Genomic DNA, 19,788 nt, shown 5'->3' with positions numbered 1-19,788 from the left:
ATCCGGTTGCGGGAAGATTGAATCCCCCCTCAGCTGTCCCTATAAATGTGGTGCTTGCTTCAATGTTCCTTCGGGTGCCTCCGTATATAAATTAGTATGTACAGTTGGGGTAATTACATTTCAATGTCCAAATCAATTATTAACAAGGTATGTGCTAAGGTATGTGCTGCCTATTATGTGCTATCTCCGTACATACATACAGTAGTAACAGTACATACATACGTGTAGGTAATAGGTATGACTGGTATGTACATATGTATGTGATAATGTATCATCTTTTGGCACTTACAAGGGTCCATTAGTGCAAGACTCCATGCTTCCACGAGGCACCCCTCATTGCTTCTGCTGCTCTGTATGTAGCAGGTCTTAGCGGCTCCGGAAGTCCTTGCGCTCTCAATATTCCTGTTATTCTATCCAACAGTGATCTCCAACAGTGATCACTCCTTCCCTGCCATAAGCTTACCCCTGCATCTCGCTAAGCAAGCACATCCGCATTTGTTGCATTTGTTGCATTTGTTATCATTTAGATACATGAATGTACTACACCTCCGCCGGGATGGTAATTATCACGCTAATTTAGTGGTCCCACCATTTCCCACTGTGGCTAAGTACCGTCATAGCAAAAGTTATATGTAAAGGTACAAGGCCCAAGTAGTGTAATCATGTGACTATGTACTTCTGCCTACAACTTTCGCTGAAGAAATACATAGTCAGGAATAGTGCTGTGGAGGCCGCTAAATTAGCGTGATAATTACCATCCCGGCGGAGGTGTATGATAGTACTATACTTCGTATAAATAGTTAGCATGCATTAATGTACGATAGTATACACCAACATACATATATGTATGTGCCTACAGAACACTTGCCCACAGAACACTCGACTATGTATCTCACCATTCAAATGTTGAGATGACCTTCCTTATAGATCTTCCTCTAAAGCCAAATCCGAAGGCAAGCCTTACTTAAATCTCAATTAATGTTTGCTTACCTGAGACATTTACCGCTTAAAGAAGTTCCCAAATGCAAACGACCGGCGGCAAACCCACTGCTAAGCTACGACAGACTCGGACAGAGCCTGCTTCTAGTTTGGCCTGAGGCCAATCGGATATCTCCAGACCTGCTTTATCACAGGCGGCCGTCCATCCTCTTAGGAAAGCTCCTTGTACGCACGTGGATAGATTAGCCAATTGGTGCTATCCTACGGATGTTCCTATCCCATATTCGGGGGAGGTTTCGTACAACACCCCTTTCGCGAAATCATGAGGTTTATTTTCTGACGCAAAACCAGATCTTCGTAATAATTATACCATAAGAGTATAAAACTAAACTTATTGGGAGATTATATATGTTTCTAAGCTTTATATTTGTTAAGGGCTTTGAGGTTCTGTACGTATATTAATAAAGGGGCGGCACCCTTTGTTACACCAACCTATGTTATACCTTACATGCCTTCAAATAGGGGCTAATACATAATGCAGTAGACACTCAATATGAAACCTACCACGGAGCTGCACATAAGATAAACTGATTAAGTATATATCTGCATACGTATATATAGAAAGGTATGTAGGTATATTACAGATGATCTTATACAAGTTTAATGGTGCAGCTACATATGCTCATACCAACCCGGCACTTAACATAATGTTGAAGTTCGTATCGGGTAGATCCTTTCGATAAGATCTACATGTACCCAACACAACATCAACAGAGGCGCGTTGACTCAATAAAACACTTAATTATCTAGGCAGGTGTAAAAATATATATAATTGGGCAAGTTTTAAAGTTCACTCAAGACCATATGTAGTACCTTCATGCAGCGAAGCTAACAAATATCCTACACGACCTTTATGGCGGCATGTTCTGGTGAAGTCACACAGAGTGCCGTTACAAGAAACATTACCGCTCTGTGGTTAGCCGAAAAAGTGCAGGCTTCAATGCACAATGTCTTTTTTACGATATGTAGGTACCTACCTACCTACAGCATATGTACATGTACGTACAGGAGTGTGTTTGCTCCACCTGTTCTACTCATCCATCGTATACACACAGGAGCGGCTTCAATGTTCTACATATGTATGTATCTTCAAAGAGCTTCTTTAGAAGGGGCTATGTACGTATTGAAGCAGCTACCAAGCACACGATCACCCTAACCGTGATAATGTAAAAGTTATGTGGTTTCGAATAGGGGTTAGGTATATATGGTTATTCCAGGTTAGCAGAAGCAAAAGATGGGTGTAGATATATATATCTGGCCATAACATTGGAAAACCCTGTTATTTTTTAAGGGAAACAAGCGTGATGTGTTATTACTTAAGTGTATGTTTATTACCCATATCCCTTAGTTACACAGCTTTGTCTGGATAACTTGTACTCACTTGAACGATAAGAACTGATATTTAATAAGCAAGGCCAAATGTGAGTTCTACCTTTATTATATTAAGGCCAGATAAACATTGAAGACCATTAAGGGGCCATGTACAGTAGAATGAGAAAGTCTTGTGCCGTCTTAACTAATTATAAGCTACATACTTATTAACTAGTATAACATTTGACGTTCTTTGAAAGGGTGTTAAAAGGAGTCTAATATCTAAGCCCACGCTTAAAGGCACGTGTTCATCACACGGCTGCAACTTGAATGATAGAAAATAAGGTTCTGAGGCTTAGAGACTTGGAGCTTTAAAGGAGTGGTAACCACTTTAGGAGAAGTTTGCTGGAATGATTTCAAATGCCCATAAGCGACTACTAAAGTCAGATGAAATTAACAACCTTGAACTTCATTAGTGTATATATGTAAGTAGTGTCTACCTACATGTACATAAACATTGAAGAGACTCGGATAGCGGCAGCAGCGTGTGGACCACCAAGAACAGACAGATGCCAGTCACTGTCCGATATATTCAATGTTTTTGCACGTATGTCATACATAGTACATAGGTATCGATACACCATCCCATACATGTACATCTGCCGCATGCATGCCTACATGTATGTAAGTATGTACATGTATGTATGTATGTATGGATTGTATAGCCGTCCGTTTGTACGTATATGTGTACCATGTAGGCGTCTTCAATGCTGATGCGTTCAATGTTCAATGTTCAATGTCAAGCACATGGCATTTAGCATTAAACACTTAAACACTAAACACTAAACACTAAACATTGAGCGTTGAGCAGTAAGCATTGTCCCGTAGTACAGATCTTTGGTTGGAATACCTGGTATTGAATTATTAGAAGTACCTACCCTACATGTAGGTCTGCCCCGCGATTTCTTTTATTAAACGGTGTTTCCAAAAGTTTGAGAGCTTTGGTGGCTCTTTCCCATTTTATGGTGTAGTGGTGCGCAGGTTACCCAAGCATTCATGCTCGTCATCGTCTCTTTCCCTCATATCCACCTCAGAGACAGTGTACATAGTATGTAACTTGCAACTTGCGAACTTAAGAGCCTGAAAACCTTGAAATTCAGGAACGCACTTCACCTGATATTTCAGGCAACATCGAGACTACCGTACTGCGACGACCCCACCGAGCTATTATTTTCCCCTTGTTGTTATCTACCGAGTTCTTGCAGTCATGGATCATTCTTCAATCTCATCCAACTCGTCTGAAGACGAAGACCAAGCAATGGTTCGTCACGGCGCAAATCGCGGGCGTACAATGCCAAAACGTCTGGAAATAGATCTGAGCTCCGTCCTCAGTGAAGCTCAACAGCAACAGCTTAACCGGCTCATCAATGGCGCTGCTGATGAGATACAGAAGCACATTCTCCTCAACCTGGATCTTCTCACTCCTGCACAGGTCGCACCCAATGAGGGAATCCAACCCCCCAAGGTAACCTGTACCCTGATTCCTAATCCCAACAGCCAAAAATACCGAGATAAGTACATCGACACAGACCAAGCTCAGACCGATGGACCTCAGCCTCAGAGAGATAACGTGAAGCCTGCCCATCAACATGGCAAGCACCTAGATCCTCCAAAGTGGAGGCTCCCCAATTCGCCTGAAGAAGCCCTCGAGATATACGGCAAAACAGAGAAAGATATACTGATCCAAAGCGTCGAGGAGACGAAGCGAGAAATTCTGACACACTTCGCCAAATGGCGTCACATAGTACAGAGACGTATGATGGATATCGTCATCAAGAACGGTGGGACAAGCGGCAATGTCACCAACGAGGAACAACCCCCCGCAGGTAATTTCAGAAATGTCGGGCGACGCCCGGACGCCGCAATAGGAAGACCTTCGTTACCAAGTGGTAAGTTCTTCCTTTCGCGAGTGGACGTCATTCGTCAAGCCATCTGTTGTCCTGCTTTCTTTTTCTCATCAACAATCCATGAACACGACCCTACCAACTAGGACCCTCTTCTTATGAAATCATTGGATCAAGGCTGACTCGGTATTTTAGCCGTCCTCACACCAGCCGAAATTGTCTCCAATGCCACCCTTGCCCGACTTCACACCGCAACCTACACGCCTCTTAGGGAAACCCCCAAAGAGAAGCGCGCATTGATATTGCACTGTGTCATGCTGGTGCTTCTCGGAGTGGATCAATATACCACATACGCAAGAATCCTTCTTGTGAAGCTTGCTTCTTCGTTGAATATTCCAATGCATGTTCTATTATTGGATGAGAGTCGAGTAGGCCAAGCTCTTGCCGGCATTATAAAGGGAATCGCCCCCGAGGAAGTTGTACAGAAGCGATCAGAACAATCCAAGACCTCTCGACGCTGGAGACCGAACACAGTCATGACAACTGGGGATAGCATTCCACTTGCCCCCTCCCTCGTGGTTGCCGGCATCGGCACCGTTTTTGGAGGCCTAGGATTGCACCCGACAATAACAGCTACAATCCTAGGAGCCATGAACGACAATACCGTCACCGTTGGTACCATGTTCGGTCTGTATGGAGCCCGACAAGGCAGCAAGACGGTTGAAGCGCATGGCAAAGACGTACAAAACTTTGGAATCTTACCTTTACACGGAGTCGATAAGTCTAATTTCATCGATCCCAAGGATGTGCGTACCGAAGACCGCAGAATGCGAGTCACCTTTGGAGTATCTGGTGTGTATACAGCACAGGATGATATCATCGAGTCATGGCAAATTCTAGGTCAACAGACCGAAGCTTATGTCATTCGATGGGATACGGAGACCTTGACAAAGATGGGTACTGCGCTAGATACTCTGTTTAAGAGTCCAGCCTGGTATGCCGCGAAGAAGGAGATCACTTCAGACACTGGTAAGTGGCCCTCCTCCGTTTTTTCCAAAGTATAAGCTAAACTATTTTGTAGTATTCGATAGGTTAAATCGATCCATATGGCCGGCCCCACTCGTGAAGGTCAGTAAGACTATCGACAATCCATGGTGTATCGGAATGGTTCGAGCAGAAAAGATGGGCGGAATACTAGCCGACATTATCCACAATAGACTCTACGGAGAGAGACCGATCACGTTGATAGGCTACGGCCTCGGTGCCCGCGCAATCTATGCCTGCCTAATGAGCCTGGCCGAGAAGAAGTCCTATGCAAGCATTGAAAACGCGATTATCATAGGCGCCCCCTGCCCTGCCGAGGTTCGTGTTTGGGCAGCGATGAAGAGCGTCGTCCTTGGCAGACTTGTCAATGTCTTTTCTCAGACCGACTATATCCTAGGTTTCCTTTATCGAAGTGGCAGTTGGCAATACGGTGTTGCTGGCTTACAATGCATCCAAGGTGTGCCTGACGTCGAAAACCTCAATATAACCGAGAAAGTATCCAACCACCTTAGTTATCGCTATCTTGTGGGACATATCCTCCAGAAACTGGGCTTAGAGGATATTGACTATGCCGAAATTGATAAAGAAGACGTGAAGTTAAGAGTGCAGATGGATAAGGAAATAAAAATTGACCAAGAACGCGAAGAGAGGAGCAAGGTTACACCAACGAGCTCCGTCCAGAAGGGTAGCATGGCAAAGAAGGACACCGTCGTTGGCAGGATGGGGAAGAAGATGAAAGGCGCAAACCTAGGACGTCAGTAGGGCCAATGTCTAGGAAGGTACAAGTATCGTCTAGGAGGAACATGACCACGGAGGCAGTTCAGGTATTTCTCGTTCTTGACGGCTTTTATGGACTAGGGAGGCTATTGAAAAAAGCCATATCTGGAACATAGCTTGAGCATAAATACGGTTCTTGCTCAGTATGAATGGTCAGACTATGGCCGGACTATGATGGTCAGGTGATTGGAAGTCATCAGTTTAGTACTACTAGGTATACCTCTTAGGGGGGATTAAAGGGGCAAGGTACTGACAGCTCTAGTACAAAGATTCGCATGGCTAGGTAGTTTAATCGGATTGCATTTGCATTAATAACGTTATATCCTGATTTGGCTGATATGCGTTGGTGTTGGTTGGGTTAGACGGTCCGGACCGCACGACGAAGTATTGGCCCACGGTCTCACTGGCTCCTCCCAACACATCCCAACCTTCTATACTAGGGTCAGGACTCAATCCACCTTTCTGCTGTGCTGCAAGGCCTCCTCGTCTCCGCGGGCGTTTCGCGTGACCTATTACTTCCTCCTTCGCAAGAGCATCTTGGAGCTGCTCTAGACCAATGGTCTGTTCCCGCACACCCTCCGCAGTCTCGTCTCGGATGGCGCGCAGGGGCTCGATACCTGTGGTGTCTACCTCGCGGATGGCCCTGACGAACTGAAGCTGCGATTGGAGGTTTGACAACATTTGCGATTCCTCCTCGTCGGACTGGGGTGGGGGCAGCGCCGAGAGGCGGAGAAGGTGGTGAAGGGTTTGGGGGGTTATGGACTCTGGGGGGGATGATATTGAAGAAGATGAGGGTAGAAGCGAACGAACGGACCAGCTGGGGTTCTCGAAAAGGCTAGAGAGGCTCTGGGGTGAAGGGGCTGAGCTTGAGATGCGCCTTCTGGATGATGCGCATGCTTGACGTGTTTGTCGTATAGAATGGAGTGGCTGGCGCATTGCCATACGGCAGTGGCTACATATTGTGGAATTCATTTTAGATCATTTTAGATTGAATTGCTTGATACCCTCTATGTAATATCAGGACATGAGGTTGGTGTTGTCTTTATTAGACGGAAAAAAAGAAGGGAAAAGGAAAGATCCTTGCTGAAAATGATGTTCACTGTTCGGCTTTTCTGGGCCTTGAGGCTGAAGAATACTACATGGCGGCTATGTATTAGTCTAAGTATTGTCTATGTACCTGATCTGAACCTCTACAGGAACAAAATTATTAAAACAGCACAATGCCATACATAAATACTTATAGATTAATTCTCTATAAAGTGAACATCAGTAATGTAAGTAAAACAAAAAATGAGTCCATGTGCTGAGACTATTGGGGCTTCAATGTTGTTTTCAATTACATGCACATGTGGTTATGATACATATTACAGGTACTTTGGATGTACTTTGGATGTACTTGAAGGGTTACAAGGGTTGCAAGGGTGTGCCTCGGGTCTGAGACGAGGCGATGTCATAGCTCAAGACTTACCTAACGTCAGGTAGCTGCGTCGCAATGCCAAACTGTTATATCTTTCTTGTTCCTTTGACAACAACACCAGCGTTTAACTGCCAAACCTTGTAATCCGCCACTTTTGCTCTATCCTTTCCTTCTTGTTCCTAACCATTTTAATATTATTAAAAATATCAAAATCCAAACCAAACCATTACCAACATCATGGCCGGAGACCCTCGCGCATTACTGCTAAAGGTTGGTTACTATGCCCCGCCATTATTCCCCACATCCAATTCAACGCTTTGCTGACGATGATGGCGACCATAGGCAGACAAGGCGCTCGCTGGCGCCTCGAGCGGATTCAGTTTCTTTGGCGGCCGTGAAGAGAAATATATGTCCGCCGCAGACTTGTACATCGAAGCAGCGAACTCCTTCAGGATCCAAAAGATGAACCGCGAGGCCGGTCAAGCCTTCGAAAAGGCGGCTGCGGTGCAGAGCAAACAACTAAACGAACCAGACGATGCCGCAAACACCTTGGTCGATGCCTTCAAGGTTTACCGAAAGGAAAATCCAGAAGATGCAGTGCGGTGTCTCGATGTCGCGGTGAACCAGTACTGCAAGAAGGGCAACTTTAGACGAGCCGCGCAGCATAAGGAGAATATGGGTGAAGTATTGGAGGTCGAGGTGGGCGATACCAAGCGTGCGCTCGAGTGCTACGAGGCCGCTGCTAGTTGGTATGAGGGAGACAATGCTGCAGCGTAAGAACCTTTACCATCGTGAAGAGATAGGCATGGCTCGAGGCTAATATGCTCATCTAGTCTGGCGAACAAACTCTGGCTTAAGGTGGCAGATATTGCCGCCCTCGAAGGCGACTACTACAAGTCGATCGAGCAATACGAAAAAGTCGCAGCGGCCTCCATAAACAACAACCTGATGCGTTACTCGGTCAAGGATTACTTCCTCAAGGCGGGCATTTGCCATCTAGCGACGGGCGATATGGTTGCTGCGAATCGCGCGCTCGAGAAGTACCGAGATCTAGACCCGACATTCCCGAGCACCCGAGAACATCAGTTGCTGGTAGACTTGGCGGGTGCTATCGAAGCAGGGGACCAGGATCAGTTCACGGACAAGCTCTTCCAATACGACCAGATGAGCAAGCTTGACAAGTGGAAGACTACCATTCTTGTGCGCGTCAAGAGCAACATTGAAGAAGCCGGTGAGGATTTCTCATGAGTAGGATTGGGAAAGTTTGAGAATAGGAAGAACAAGACTTTATGAGAGATGTCAAGCCAAACGAGTACGTTTGGATGGGTGGACTGTGTGGGGGATATAGCTGTAATGCCTGCGCCGTCTTGCAAATCGCAAGACGGAGAAGATCAATTGATTCCTGTGTTCAATGTTGTTTCTACTTGGAAAGCTGGGCTACAGCGGACCTACCTACAGTACCTAGCTATCTACTGACTGGGTAGCTACTATCGTCGTGGTCGAAAGACAGCCATGCATGAGATTGCTACCCTACTTACAACCTAATAGTACTACAACTTATTTGTGCAGTTTCCATAGTAATGAGTGACATGAAATACATATAGCATTTTGCTTGTGGCTCCCCTGACCTAACAGCAATATATCATGAAATCATCCGTGTAAGTAGAATGTACGGTGTGATACGCGCCGTGCATGTCAAATTGTCAATATCAATTACGAACTTGGAAGTACTACTAATAGTACTACTACTATAACTAGTACTTACAAACCCACTTTTTGTATGCCAAGCCAAGCCAAGCCAATGATAGATGATGAATAGTGGATGGTGGGGTTGATTTTTAGTTATGGCGATAACACCGATAAGAATTTGATAAGCCAAAAATTTACAAAATTCATTTTGCGATTAACCAAATCTTCGCCAAGTCAAGTCTTTTTGAATTTGCAATTCTTAGAGATGGCGTCCTTAGAAGAAAAGCTGGATAAAATCCGGTCGCCTAATCTTCAGAGTCAGAAGCAGGTAAGCTATTCAAGCCCTCTTTGCTCTAACAAAGTCTCCAAGTCGTTAACCTAACCTTGAATCTTCATCCAGACTCAAGTGATTCTGAAGGCAGTCGAAGAGACACTCCAGGAACAAAACACTCAACCAACCCCGACAGGATATTTTGCCGCTTTGTTGGCTCTCCTAGGCCAATCCCTTCCAAATGGCCAGGTTAACAAGGAATTAACCCCCTCCGTCGTCTATCTTCTCGACGTTATCACGCCCTTTGCGCCGCAACCACTCCTACGATCCAAATTTACCCAGATTCTTACGCTGTTAGCTCCTGTCTTACTCTTAGACGATGCAGATGCGCCGTTAATTAGATCTTCGATTGGATGTCTAGAGTCACTGCTTCTTGCCCAAGATTTGGTAGCATGGAAACTTCCGGCAAGCGAGATAAGTCCGCGACGGGCGGTCGCCGGTCTCTTGAACCTTGCGGTAGATCATAGACCCAAAGTACGAAAGCGCGCTCAAGATGCCCTGCGAAAGGTGCTTAGAAACCCTCCCCCGAGCCCTTCGTTGGACCATCCGGCAGCGGATCTATGCGCCGAAACAGCAATGAAGAGCCTAGCCGAAATAGCCAATAAAGTTGCAGCATCCAGGAAACAAAAGAAATCTGCTGCAGAACATGACCCTGGCCTTATACATGCCTTACAACTCGTCAAAACAGTGGCAGTGGCGAGTGGTGGTTGGCCAAGCAAGAATATCGAGACTCTATGCGAACTCCTGCTCAACATTGCCAAGAGTGGGAACGAACACATGACGATGGCTGTCTTCGAGATCTTCGAAATGATCTTCGAGGGCATGGCGGATGAGGTTGCGTCTACTAAACTTCCACGTCTTCTTGAGATCATCTCTGAGATGCGCCCCTCCGCCAACGACACACAGTTACTTCCTCCTTGGATTGCGATATTATCTAGAGGCTATGATGTATCTGCGCAAATGGAACCCGAAGAGACCTTCCAAAAGCTTCCAGACCTATTTATTATGGTATCCGAATTTATGGAATCTTCCTCACACAACATCAGGATCTCTGCGTCGGAGTGCTTGATTTCGTTTATGGCGAATTGTATTCCTGCTCAAGTCATTGTCGAGCCTTCAATCTATGACGAGAAAGTCCTCGAGAAAATAGCCAAGATTGCCGAGAATCTCTTAAGCGTAAAGTTTCAAGCAGCCTGGATGGAGACTTTCAACGTTCTCGGTGCTAGTTTCGATGCCCTACAATGGCGTGCTAACCCAATGATGTTGAATGTTGTGCGAACAATCGGCGAGCTCCGCGGCAACGACTCTTTCATGGGCAAGAAGGAAGCCGATGAAGTGCTTGGCAAAGCAGTCCGAGCAATGGGCCCCGAGTCTGTCCTAAGTGTTCTTCCCTTGAACCTCATCAAGCCAGTCCAGGGACAACTTGGTCGAGCTTGGATGTTGCCGATCCTCAGGGACTATACTGCCAACACAAACCTTCAACATTTCAAGACCGAGTTAGTCCCTTTGAGTGAGGCCATGTTTCAACGAGTTCTCGACAATGGGGAAGCCGAAAAGACAATGGAGATTAAGATATATGAAACCTTGGTACACCAGACCTGGTCTATTCTACCTGGTTACTGCAATCTACCCTTGGACCTGACAGTGGCATTTGATCAAGTGTTTGCAGAAATGCTTGCCAACCTCTTATACAGACAGGTTGATCTCAGACTCGATGTTTGCCGAGCCCTCAAAGCCCTCGTGGAGTCAAATCAAATTGTGGCAACATCAGAGGATGATGATGACTTGATCATCAAGTCCCGAGTTTCCAAAGAAGATGCTCAAAAGAACTTGGTATATCTTGGAAACTTTGCGGGAAATCTTCTAGCGGTTCTGTTCAATGTCTATAGCCAGACGCTTCCCCAATCCAGGGGCCCTATACTCCAAACTATCAATGCTTATCTGAGTGTTACCCCTGAGAAAGAGTTGATCAGTACGTTCGATCGTGTCAGCACGATGTTGGCTTCTTCCTTAGAAGAAACCAACGGCGAGGGAGGCAAGAACAAGAATCAAAAGTCTAAGGACAAAATGCCTTCTACAAGCCAAACCTTGATGGATTTGGTAATTACGATGTCGATTTACCTTCCTCGCCAGAGTTTTGGAACACTCTTCAACATCGCTGCGCTCATTATTGTTAAAGACGATGACCCTCAGCTCCAAAAGAAAGCCTATAAATTAATACCGCGTCTTGCCGACTCCGAGACTGGCAAAGTGGCCCTTGAAGAACGAACAGCAGAACTCCAGAACTTGATACTATCAAGTGCAGAAAAGGTCTCGGCCCCTGCGCGAAGAGAACGATTAACGGCGATCACTGCATTATTGCCATCCATTCCTGAAACCTCACTCCATTTCATTCCCTCGGTCCTATCTGAAGTTGTCATATGTTGCAAAGAACATAACGAAAAGGCTAGAACTTCAGCCTTTGAGCTCCTTGTTTTGATGGGTCAGAAGTTGGCGGAATCGAAGGGGAAGCTGATTGAGAACAGTAAGGTTCCTCACATGCCTAATGATGCGCCGGCCGTGCCCGCGAGCATAGAAGAGTATTTCACTATGGTCAGCGCTGGACTTGCTGGAACTACGCCTCACATGATATCTGCCTCCATCACTGCTCTTACTCGAATTCTTTACGAATTTCGCGAGCTCGTCAGCCAAGAAGTACTAAGCGATACTGTACAAACCATGGATCTCTTCTTAACCTCTAACAACCGAGAGATCGTCAAGAGTGTCCTAGGCTTTGTGAAAGTGTGCACCATTAGTTTGCCCACAGAGTTAATGGTTCCTCGTCTGCCGACTATGATTCCCAACCTGATGGTCTGGGCACATGAGCATAAGGGCCACTTCAAGGCGAAGATCAAGCATATCCTAGAACGAATGGTTCGTCGGTTTGGCTTCGATCCTATCAACCGAAACTGCCCCGAAGCGGATCGGAAGTTGATAGCCAACATCCGTAAGACTAAGGAGCGTAGTAAGAGGAGAAAGGACGCCGCCAAGGAAGCAGGCAATGAGGAAGAAGGCAATCAACCGGATGAGAAACGACGAGGTCGGTTCGAGAGTGAATATGACGAGGCGTTGCATAGCAGCGAGGAGTCTGATGACTCCGATGACTCCGACGCCGAGGTTCTCGGAAAGTCACGAAAGGCCCAGAAAGGCGGCTCTACGTATATCTTGGAAGATGAGGATGAGCCGCTCGATCTTCTGGGCCGCAAGGCACTCGCCAGCATTTCTTCTACGAAGCCCGGCAAACTGCGCAAGGCAGGCAGGACCAAGGCTAAGACTGACCTGGATGGCAAGCTGATCCTAGGCGAAGACGATGATGGCGACGATGCTATGGTTATCGACACCCCTAAAGATGGCGGTGACCAGGGCGGCGTTGGAGCGTACGTCGCGGCTCTCAAGAGCAAAGATGCCGGGCGTAGAGGCCGGGGTGGACGTCTGAAGTTCTCTAATAAGCGAGGCAAGGATGAGGATGAGGATGAAATGGATGTTGACGAGAAAGATGTATCCGCCATTAAAACGCAGATCAGCAGAGGTGGTAGGGGTGGTAGAGGCGGCTTTAACGCACGGGGAGGTCGTCCTACGGGCGATGGGGGCATGCGTGGCGGTGGTGGAATGCGTGGCCGCGGGGGCGGGATGCGCGGAGGTGGTGGGATGCGCGGAGGGAGGAGCGGAAGGGGGGGCATTACCAACGGGCGACGTGGGCTCGGGCAAGAAAAGAGTCGTGGCACAGGCTTCGGTGGTAGGGTTGGAAAGCCTAAGTCTCCTGGCAGGAGATAAAGTGGCCTCTCGAAGATGTTGGTACCTGGTTCGTGTTTGATACCCATTCGCAGTATACACTTGGATGGATACTATCTAAGTACTTAGCTGTGAAAGGCCTCTTGTTTTTTATTGTTTATTAGTTACCTAAGTGGTTTGTTGATGGTTTATGGCGTAATTAGAGACGGAATCATGAATAAGGGACCCCTTTAAAAACTAAGTACCTAGCACATGAAAAACAAAATCATGACGAAGGTACGAAGTATGAGATTCGTCAATGTTCTTTACATAATACGGGGCTTAGAGTACTCAGTACGGGGCTTAGAGTAAGTATGGGGCTTAGACTCAACTTTCGGCTCCAACGGGCCAGGGTGGGGAACCTAAATAACCCTGAATCATTAAGCTCCGGCCAATCAAAAGTCAGCAATTCCCAATTCCCAAGCTTGTTCACAACTTATGCGGAGGCTTGACCTTCCGTCGGGATAGTCAAGTTAGAGCCCTTAAACTTTCGACCAAGGCCAGATCTGCTTACGTTTCTTTTCCCTTATTGATTAATTACTCTTGTCGTTTTCTTCTCCTTCTTCTTCTTTGGATTATTATGTCTATATTGTAATTCTACATATGAACAATACTTGAAGAAGAAAACCGTAAAAGGGGGAATACCTACGTGCCTACCTATCTATTTATAGAATACTAGATCGCATAGCAGAGCTCGCTAGATATTGTACAAGGCAAGGTACCTAAGAAAGACCTTACCTTGCCCGCCCAAGATGGCAGAGGTACGCCAGCGCAAAGGCAAGAAGGAGGACGAGAAAAAGTCGTCCACGGTGCCCATCGTCGAAGAAATACCGACCTCGGAGTCAGACGCCGACAGCACACAGCCAAAGCCAGCGACGAAGTCGAAGACGAAATCCAAATCCAAATCCAAGCCCTCCACCAAGGAGCTCGTCGACGATGACGAGAAGTACAGCCCGTGGATGGACATCCTGCGCGTTCTCTCCTTCCTCCTCGTCGCCTCCTGCGGCCTCAGCTACCTCGTCTCCAACGGCGAGTCCTTCACCTGGAACATGCGCGCGCCGCCCAAGTACTTGCAGGCGGATTGGTGGAAGACGCAATTCGTACGTCATTGCTTGCTATCTCTGATCGATCACTTTCATCATCACCAATAAAAACATATACACACATATATATATATATAGCTAACCTAACATGTACCACACCCAGCGCGGACCCATCTACCTCACACCCGCCGAGCTCTCCCAACACGACGGCACCGACCCCACCAAGCCCTTATACCTCGCTATCAACGGTACTATCTACGACGTCTCAAGCAACCGGCGCACCTACGGGCCCGGCGGCTCCTACCGCTTCTTCGCCGGCGCCGACGCCGCGCGCTCCTACGTCACCGGCTGCTTCGCCGAGGACCGCACCCCGGACATGCGTGGCGTCGAGGACATGTACCTGCCCCTCGACGACCCGGCCGTCGACTCCCTGTACCCGCCCGCCGAGCTCGCCGCCCTCAAGCAGCGCGAGCTCGCCGACGCCCGCCAGAAGGTCCACGACGCCCTCGCCCACTGGGTCCGCTTCTTCCAGAACAGCCCCAAGTACCCCCGCGTCGGCTACGTCCGCAAGGACAAGGACTGGCTCGCTAAGGAGCCCAGAAAGAAGCTGTGCGAGGCTGCGTCCAAGGGGAGGAAGCCTAGGAAGGCTCCTGGGTCTGCTGAGGAGTAGGAAAGGGGAAAGGGTCGGGATTTTGTTTAAATATGTTGAGTGTTAAGGTTTTTTTTGGTTTTTTTTTATTTTATTTGATTGTTTATAAGAGGCAATCCTACCACATGGTGTTACATCAAGTGTAAAAACTTCGCTGCTGGAATTGTTATCTCGATAGTATGGGTGGGTAGGTACCTAGGTAGGTATGTAGATAGGTGAATAGGCTAGGCAGGTCAATAATCGAGGCAGCATTTACATGCATGCATACATTGGTTGGTAGTGCTACGCGATTGTTAGAAAGAGCTGAAATACGCTGTGAGTGAGTGTGCAATGATAGGTGGCAAAGTTACTACTCTATGAATACTATTATGCATACGAACAAGTCGCTGTCGAAGTACTCGGGTACATACCACACAATCCAAGACTCGAGCTTAGAACAAGACAGGGCCATTCACTCATATCACATCAAAGAAGGCACGTAAACCGAATTATTCTCATGGGATCAACGGGTATATTATCCAAAGCCAGAGTCATCTCATCTAACTGCACAATAATGCAATAAAAACCGATAGCGCCTGCTAGCTAGCCCCCTGGGGCTATAAAGAATCCAAAAAAATGCATAGGGATACATGTGTGCGGTTCTGTTTTTTTAAACAAAGAATTCTAGATCCGCAGCGGCGTGGCCACCTCATTTTCCCTCCCTCCCCATCCAATGGGTGTGGGTAGGGTGGCCGCCCGGTGTCTCGGGGATATTATTAGAGCCCCCCTGGACCCCGGACGGACGCTGCATGACTTTGCCTGCCTCCCTCCCTCGTAATTAGGTCATGGTTTTATATATAAGATCGTAAGTCTCATTCCATTTCTAGTCCAGCCCAGTCCCCATTTGCTCATAGGAATAGTAGGGCAGCGACAACACCCAAAAGCCCCATCGAGCTGGAGGCGCCGACCATGCTTGCGGCAGCAGTCGGGATCGCGCTGTCCGAGGCACCAGAGGCAGGGGTGCTCGAGGTAGGGCTGGAGCCGGAGGCAGTGGTTGAGGTAGAGCCGGAGCTCGACCCAGACCCAGAACCGGACCCAGATCCTGAGCCAGTCCCGGTAGAGCCACCGGTAGAGCCACCAGTAGTGCTGTTGCCGGCAGTACCACCGGTAACAGCGCCGGGGGCGATGTTGGCAGTAGCCTTAGCGGCAAGGCCCTTGAAAGCTGACAGGCTTCGGGATGAGTTGGCAGCGGTGCTGAAGTCCTTGTTAGCTACAAGTTCACTGTCATCATCGTGGGATACCACTTACTTCTCGTTAACTACCAAGACCATTCCGCTTTGGCAGTGCTTGCCTTGGGAGCAGTAGAACCACTGGGGAGTCTTGACAGAGACCATCATGGTGTAGGTAGGGATCATGCCGCTGGACTGGCCAGCTGCGACGGGTTGGTAACCAGAGAAGATGCCAGTCTGGTTGGAGGTGGACTGAGCGAGAGGCGTGCAAGGGTTGTCGAAGTTGGACTGGACCACGCTGTGGTTTCCTCCTCGGAATTGGAACTGAATCATGTCGCCGACATCTGCCTTGACGCTTTCGGGGAAGAAAGCGACAGTGCCGTTCGGAGAGCCAACCGAGACCACATGGACCTTTTGGGCGGAGGCAGCACCCAGGAGAGCGAGAAGAGTTGCGGTAGTGAATTGCATTTTGGCGATTTAGATGGTTATTTTTCTGATTATTTTTCTGACTTCGTTTAAAATAACAATAAAGATTCTTTAAAGAGAGCGTATAAATAAGCGACTCGCGCTGGATAGGACTAGCCTGATGAATATTATGAGAATTTTACAAAAGTTAAGGAAGAGAAAAAGAGAATGAAGATCCCAAAGAGAAAAGACGTATAGCGAAGAGAAAGAGAAGTCCAAACCCAGGATGGATGGGAACAGCATGAGATTTAAAGAGCTGTGGAGGATAAGACGGCCAAGATGAGGGATCGCCAAACTGCGGGCCTGGCTCATGCCCCCCCGACATATCTCGTCAAGGGTTGTAAAAAGTGAGGAAATCTATGAAACACGTTTTGGCCATCGACTACCCAGATGGCTTGTTTAGGAAATACTACCACCTTGACTAGGGTGTCCATTAGACGGACACTCCAGAGCCGGAATCTCATTTCTAGGCTCTGTGGTCCTGTGGTTATTGGCCAATATCGGAACCAACTTGGCAATAGCAAAGCCTCTCGGAAATGTCAAGTTCCTGTCAAGTTCCTGTGTTTAGGTACGAAGTATTGCTCGCATGAGTCGCCTTGAGGATGAGATGAGGCTCTTGCATATTAATGCGCTTCTCCATTGTTGAACCCGATTTCTATCCTGTTCGGAATTGTAGTTCATAATAGTTGAAATTCACAACAACTTGTGTGTTCTTTCTACACATAGTCAATGACGAATATTTCGTATACTGTACCCGATTAGTTACTTTCGTCAACGAAGCTGTTTGAGACTCGGGGGATGTTTCTTGACGTTGAAAGTGTGAAGTTGGGGGCCAGGGTATGAATGTACTATGTATCATAGTATTAGTCTATTACTCGGCAGACGAAGCCGAATTAAGGTTAAAGGGTTAAATGACATGGGTCTGGCCCAGGGGGCTCTCATTCGGAGCACGGATCTTGCTTCAGATGATCCTGTGTGACACCAGCCAAACTCAACCAGTTTCATCCTATCCCCTTTTAGTCAAGCATCTCAGCCGTATTGCACCAGTACCTGATTTTTATTGGACTACATAACTACATCGACTACATAATACATAGTAACATAGTAGAGAAAAGAGAGGCAAAATTACCAACAGTGTCCAACACGCTATGTAATATTATGACATGGATGCTGTGCCTGAGCGCTAAATATTAAATAATCACCGCTACCTCCCATAACTACCTCCCTAAGATCATAGTAAGATGCCTTAATCTCTGGCCCGCCATTCAGGGGGCACCATCTAGCCTGCTAGGCCAGAACATTTTGAGAACCATCTAAAGTTCTAAACATGCGTTCTATTACCAAAACATTGGAGGAATATTTACTTGTTACCTCAGACCTGTGGGATGGACATTACTACATTGAAACCTTTCTAACCTTTCTACATCTCTCGAAGCCGCTTGAAACAATTAGGAACTCATCAGTCAGGTTTGGTGTCTTGGGCTACATGATTTGACACTCGATGGCCACTCGGTGACGTCTGTCCTTTTCAATCGCAGAGTTGAAGGCCCTCATGGATGTTATTCTCGTTCCAACATTGTGCTACTAGCTGAAAACCCACTGTAAGAGCTGCCTCACGCTGACCCAAAAGTTTGATACCTACTCAGGTAGGTAGGTAGGTAGGTAGGTAGGTAGGTAGGTAGCTCTCCCCAAATCGGACCCTCGCCGAAACCTTCCACGCGTACCTGTATCATACCAAAGGGCATTGCAGTTTTAGAGCATGTCCCTAAACACCAAAGGATTCTAGAAACCCTAGGTGCCTTTCCCGACCCAAGGGTCTCTCTCCGAGGGACGGAACTGGCTGGTTTGCTTCTAATCCACTGCTCTAAGCTCTAGAAGAACGATATGTTTGGTTCTATCTGCATAAGCATCTTGGTTTCCTGTTGCCAAGACTCTGAGCCGTCAAATTCTTTAGATCGATCTAGGGGTGAAAAGTTTCATGCAACTCGTGTCGGCATCGCTAGCGGTCGATTGCCCGTTGTTTTGGCCGTTTTCGTTAGAGATCATGATGCCATTCTCAAAACACATGTTTACGCGTCATGGCTACTGGCTATCAGAGACTGGGTTAATAGAGCACTGACTTCCTTGAGACGTACGTACCTTTCGAATAGAACCCGATTGGACTTATACTATCCATTCGATATGCCGAGTTTCCGTTCGTCATGTCGCTCCCTTTCACAGGTCAAGTAGTAGCTGCGGCGCGACTTTCTCGAGGTCCTCGACCTAAATGTTCAGTATAAGCATCGGCATCAGCACAAGACGTCACTCTAGCTGATCGCCGAAGAAAGAAAGAAGGGAAAGGGGAAAGGGGAAAAGAGACAAAGGTAAGTGATCGTACCTCTAAGAACCCCCTCTCCTTCTCCACGACCGTCCTCGCGATCGCCTCGCGCACAAAAATATCCATATACTTCGCAATCGCCGCATTCGCATCCTTGGACACCCTCGTGCCGTCCTTCTCGAACGACTGGTGCAAAATCCGCGTCAGCAGCTCTGGCGGAATCGTCTTCCGCGCCGCTTCCTCGTCCTCTTCTTCCTCGTCCTCCTCCTCGTCCTCCCCATCTACATCCATTGCATCATCACGCCCATGCCCACGTCTCGGCTCTTCCTCCACGTCGCTATTATCGGGGTGGATCACCTGCGCCGAACGCGATGAGGAGTGGCGCGCTGTCGAGGCGGAAGTCGAGGCCTTGGATGTCGGTTTGGAGGTTTTTGAAGATCTACCTGCGGCGGAAGACGCGCTCCGTCCACCACGGGCACTCGTTGTAAATTGCTTCGGTGGCATTGCCCAGGTTGCTCGAATAGAGATCTTAGGTAGGCAAGTACGTAGGTTAATAGGTCACGGATAGATCCGCAAAGTTAGGTAGGTTACCTACTAAGAAATAGGTGCATTTGACCATACAGTATCTAATAGGTGCGCGGTTCCTAGGATGTGGGGACTGGACGTGGTGCATGTGCCATGTGCATTCAGTTAAGAGTCCATACCCTGTGCCACCTGTGCCACCTGTTCGCCACCTGTCCCACTAAACCTCCCAACCGCAACCATTCCAATATCACGCAAATTCTAGAGGATATTTCTATAGGATACTTCAAAAGAATATTTAT

At 47.5% G+C, this 19,788-nt stretch overlaps 7 protein-coding genes across 7 annotated transcripts; 4 read left to right on the top strand and 3 right to left on the bottom strand.

The window, feature by feature from the left end:
* Positions 1–3,577: 3,577 nt before the first annotated feature.
* On the top strand, positions 3,578–6,135 carry GGS25DRAFT_529937 (DUF726-domain-containing protein; the record flags this gene model as incomplete). Its single annotated transcript, XM_049265328.1, has 3 exons — positions 3,578–4,259; positions 4,410–5,243; positions 5,296–6,135. The coding sequence occupies 3 exons, from the start codon at positions 3,578–3,580 to the stop codon at positions 6,018–6,020; spliced, it is 2,241 nt and encodes a 746-aa protein (XP_049118803.1). The 3' UTR covers positions 6,021–6,135.
* GGS25DRAFT_179107 (uncharacterized protein) lies at positions 6,058–7,305 on the bottom strand. Its single transcript, XM_049256609.1, has one exon. The coding sequence runs from the start codon at positions 7,005–7,007 to the stop codon at positions 6,324–6,326; it is 684 nt and encodes a 227-aa protein (XP_049118802.1). The 5' UTR covers positions 7,008–7,305; the 3' UTR covers positions 6,058–6,323.
* Positions 7,306–7,507: 202 nt separating this feature from the next.
* Positions 7,508–9,078, top strand: GGS25DRAFT_481078 (TPR-like protein). Its single transcript, XM_049260148.1, has 3 exons — positions 7,508–7,722; positions 7,795–8,225; positions 8,286–9,078. The coding sequence occupies exons 1-3, from the start codon at positions 7,690–7,692 to the stop codon at positions 8,698–8,700; spliced, it is 879 nt and encodes a 292-aa protein (XP_049118801.1). The 5' UTR covers positions 7,508–7,689; the 3' UTR covers positions 8,701–9,078.
* Positions 9,079–9,364: 286 nt separating this feature from the next.
* On the top strand, positions 9,365–13,631 carry GGS25DRAFT_481076 (NUC173-domain-containing protein). Its single transcript, XM_049260147.1, has 3 exons — positions 9,365–9,469; positions 9,542–13,356; positions 13,412–13,631. Exons 1-2 carry the CDS (start codon positions 9,407–9,409, stop codon positions 13,283–13,285), a joined length of 3,807 nt encoding a protein of 1,268 aa, XP_049118800.1. The 5' UTR covers positions 9,365–9,406; the 3' UTR covers positions 13,286–13,356; positions 13,412–13,631.
* A 29-nt stretch (positions 13,632–13,660) lies between these two features.
* GGS25DRAFT_481075 (cytochrome b5) lies at positions 13,661–15,354 on the top strand. Its single transcript, XM_049260146.1, has 2 exons — positions 13,661–14,382; positions 14,489–15,354. The coding sequence occupies exons 1-2, from the start codon at positions 14,035–14,037 to the stop codon at positions 14,993–14,995; spliced, it is 855 nt and encodes a 284-aa protein (XP_049118799.1). The 5' UTR covers positions 13,661–14,034; the 3' UTR covers positions 14,996–15,354.
* A 507-nt stretch (positions 15,355–15,861) lies between these two features.
* On the bottom strand, positions 15,862–16,650 carry GGS25DRAFT_519326 (uncharacterized protein; the record flags this gene model as incomplete). Its single annotated transcript, XM_049263688.1, has 2 exons — positions 15,862–16,207; positions 16,262–16,650. The coding sequence occupies 2 exons, from the start codon at positions 16,648–16,650 to the stop codon at positions 15,862–15,864; spliced, it is 735 nt and encodes a 244-aa protein (XP_049118798.1).
* Positions 16,651–18,291: 1,641 nt separating this feature from the next.
* GGS25DRAFT_481069 (CENP-S associating centromere protein X-domain-containing protein) lies at positions 18,292–19,690 on the bottom strand. The gene is made up of 3 exons (XM_049260145.1): positions 19,025–19,690; positions 18,787–18,909; positions 18,292–18,736 (listed from the first exon to the last, which is right to left on the bottom strand). Exons 1-2 carry the CDS (start codon positions 19,466–19,468, stop codon positions 18,862–18,864), a joined length of 492 nt encoding a protein of 163 aa, XP_049118797.1. The 5' UTR covers positions 19,469–19,690; the 3' UTR covers positions 18,292–18,736; positions 18,787–18,861.
* Positions 19,691–19,788: the final 98 nt, after the last annotated feature.

Source organism: Hypoxylon fragiforme, assembly GCF_022984875.1.
Source record: "Hypoxylon fragiforme strain CBS 206.31 chromosome Unknown GGS25scaffold_3, whole genome shotgun sequence".
Taxonomy (NCBI): Eukaryota; Fungi; Ascomycota; class Sordariomycetes; order Xylariales; family Hypoxylaceae; genus Hypoxylon; species Hypoxylon fragiforme.
Note: the sequence above shows the minus strand (reverse complement) of the source record. Positions and strands in the feature narration are given on the sequence as shown.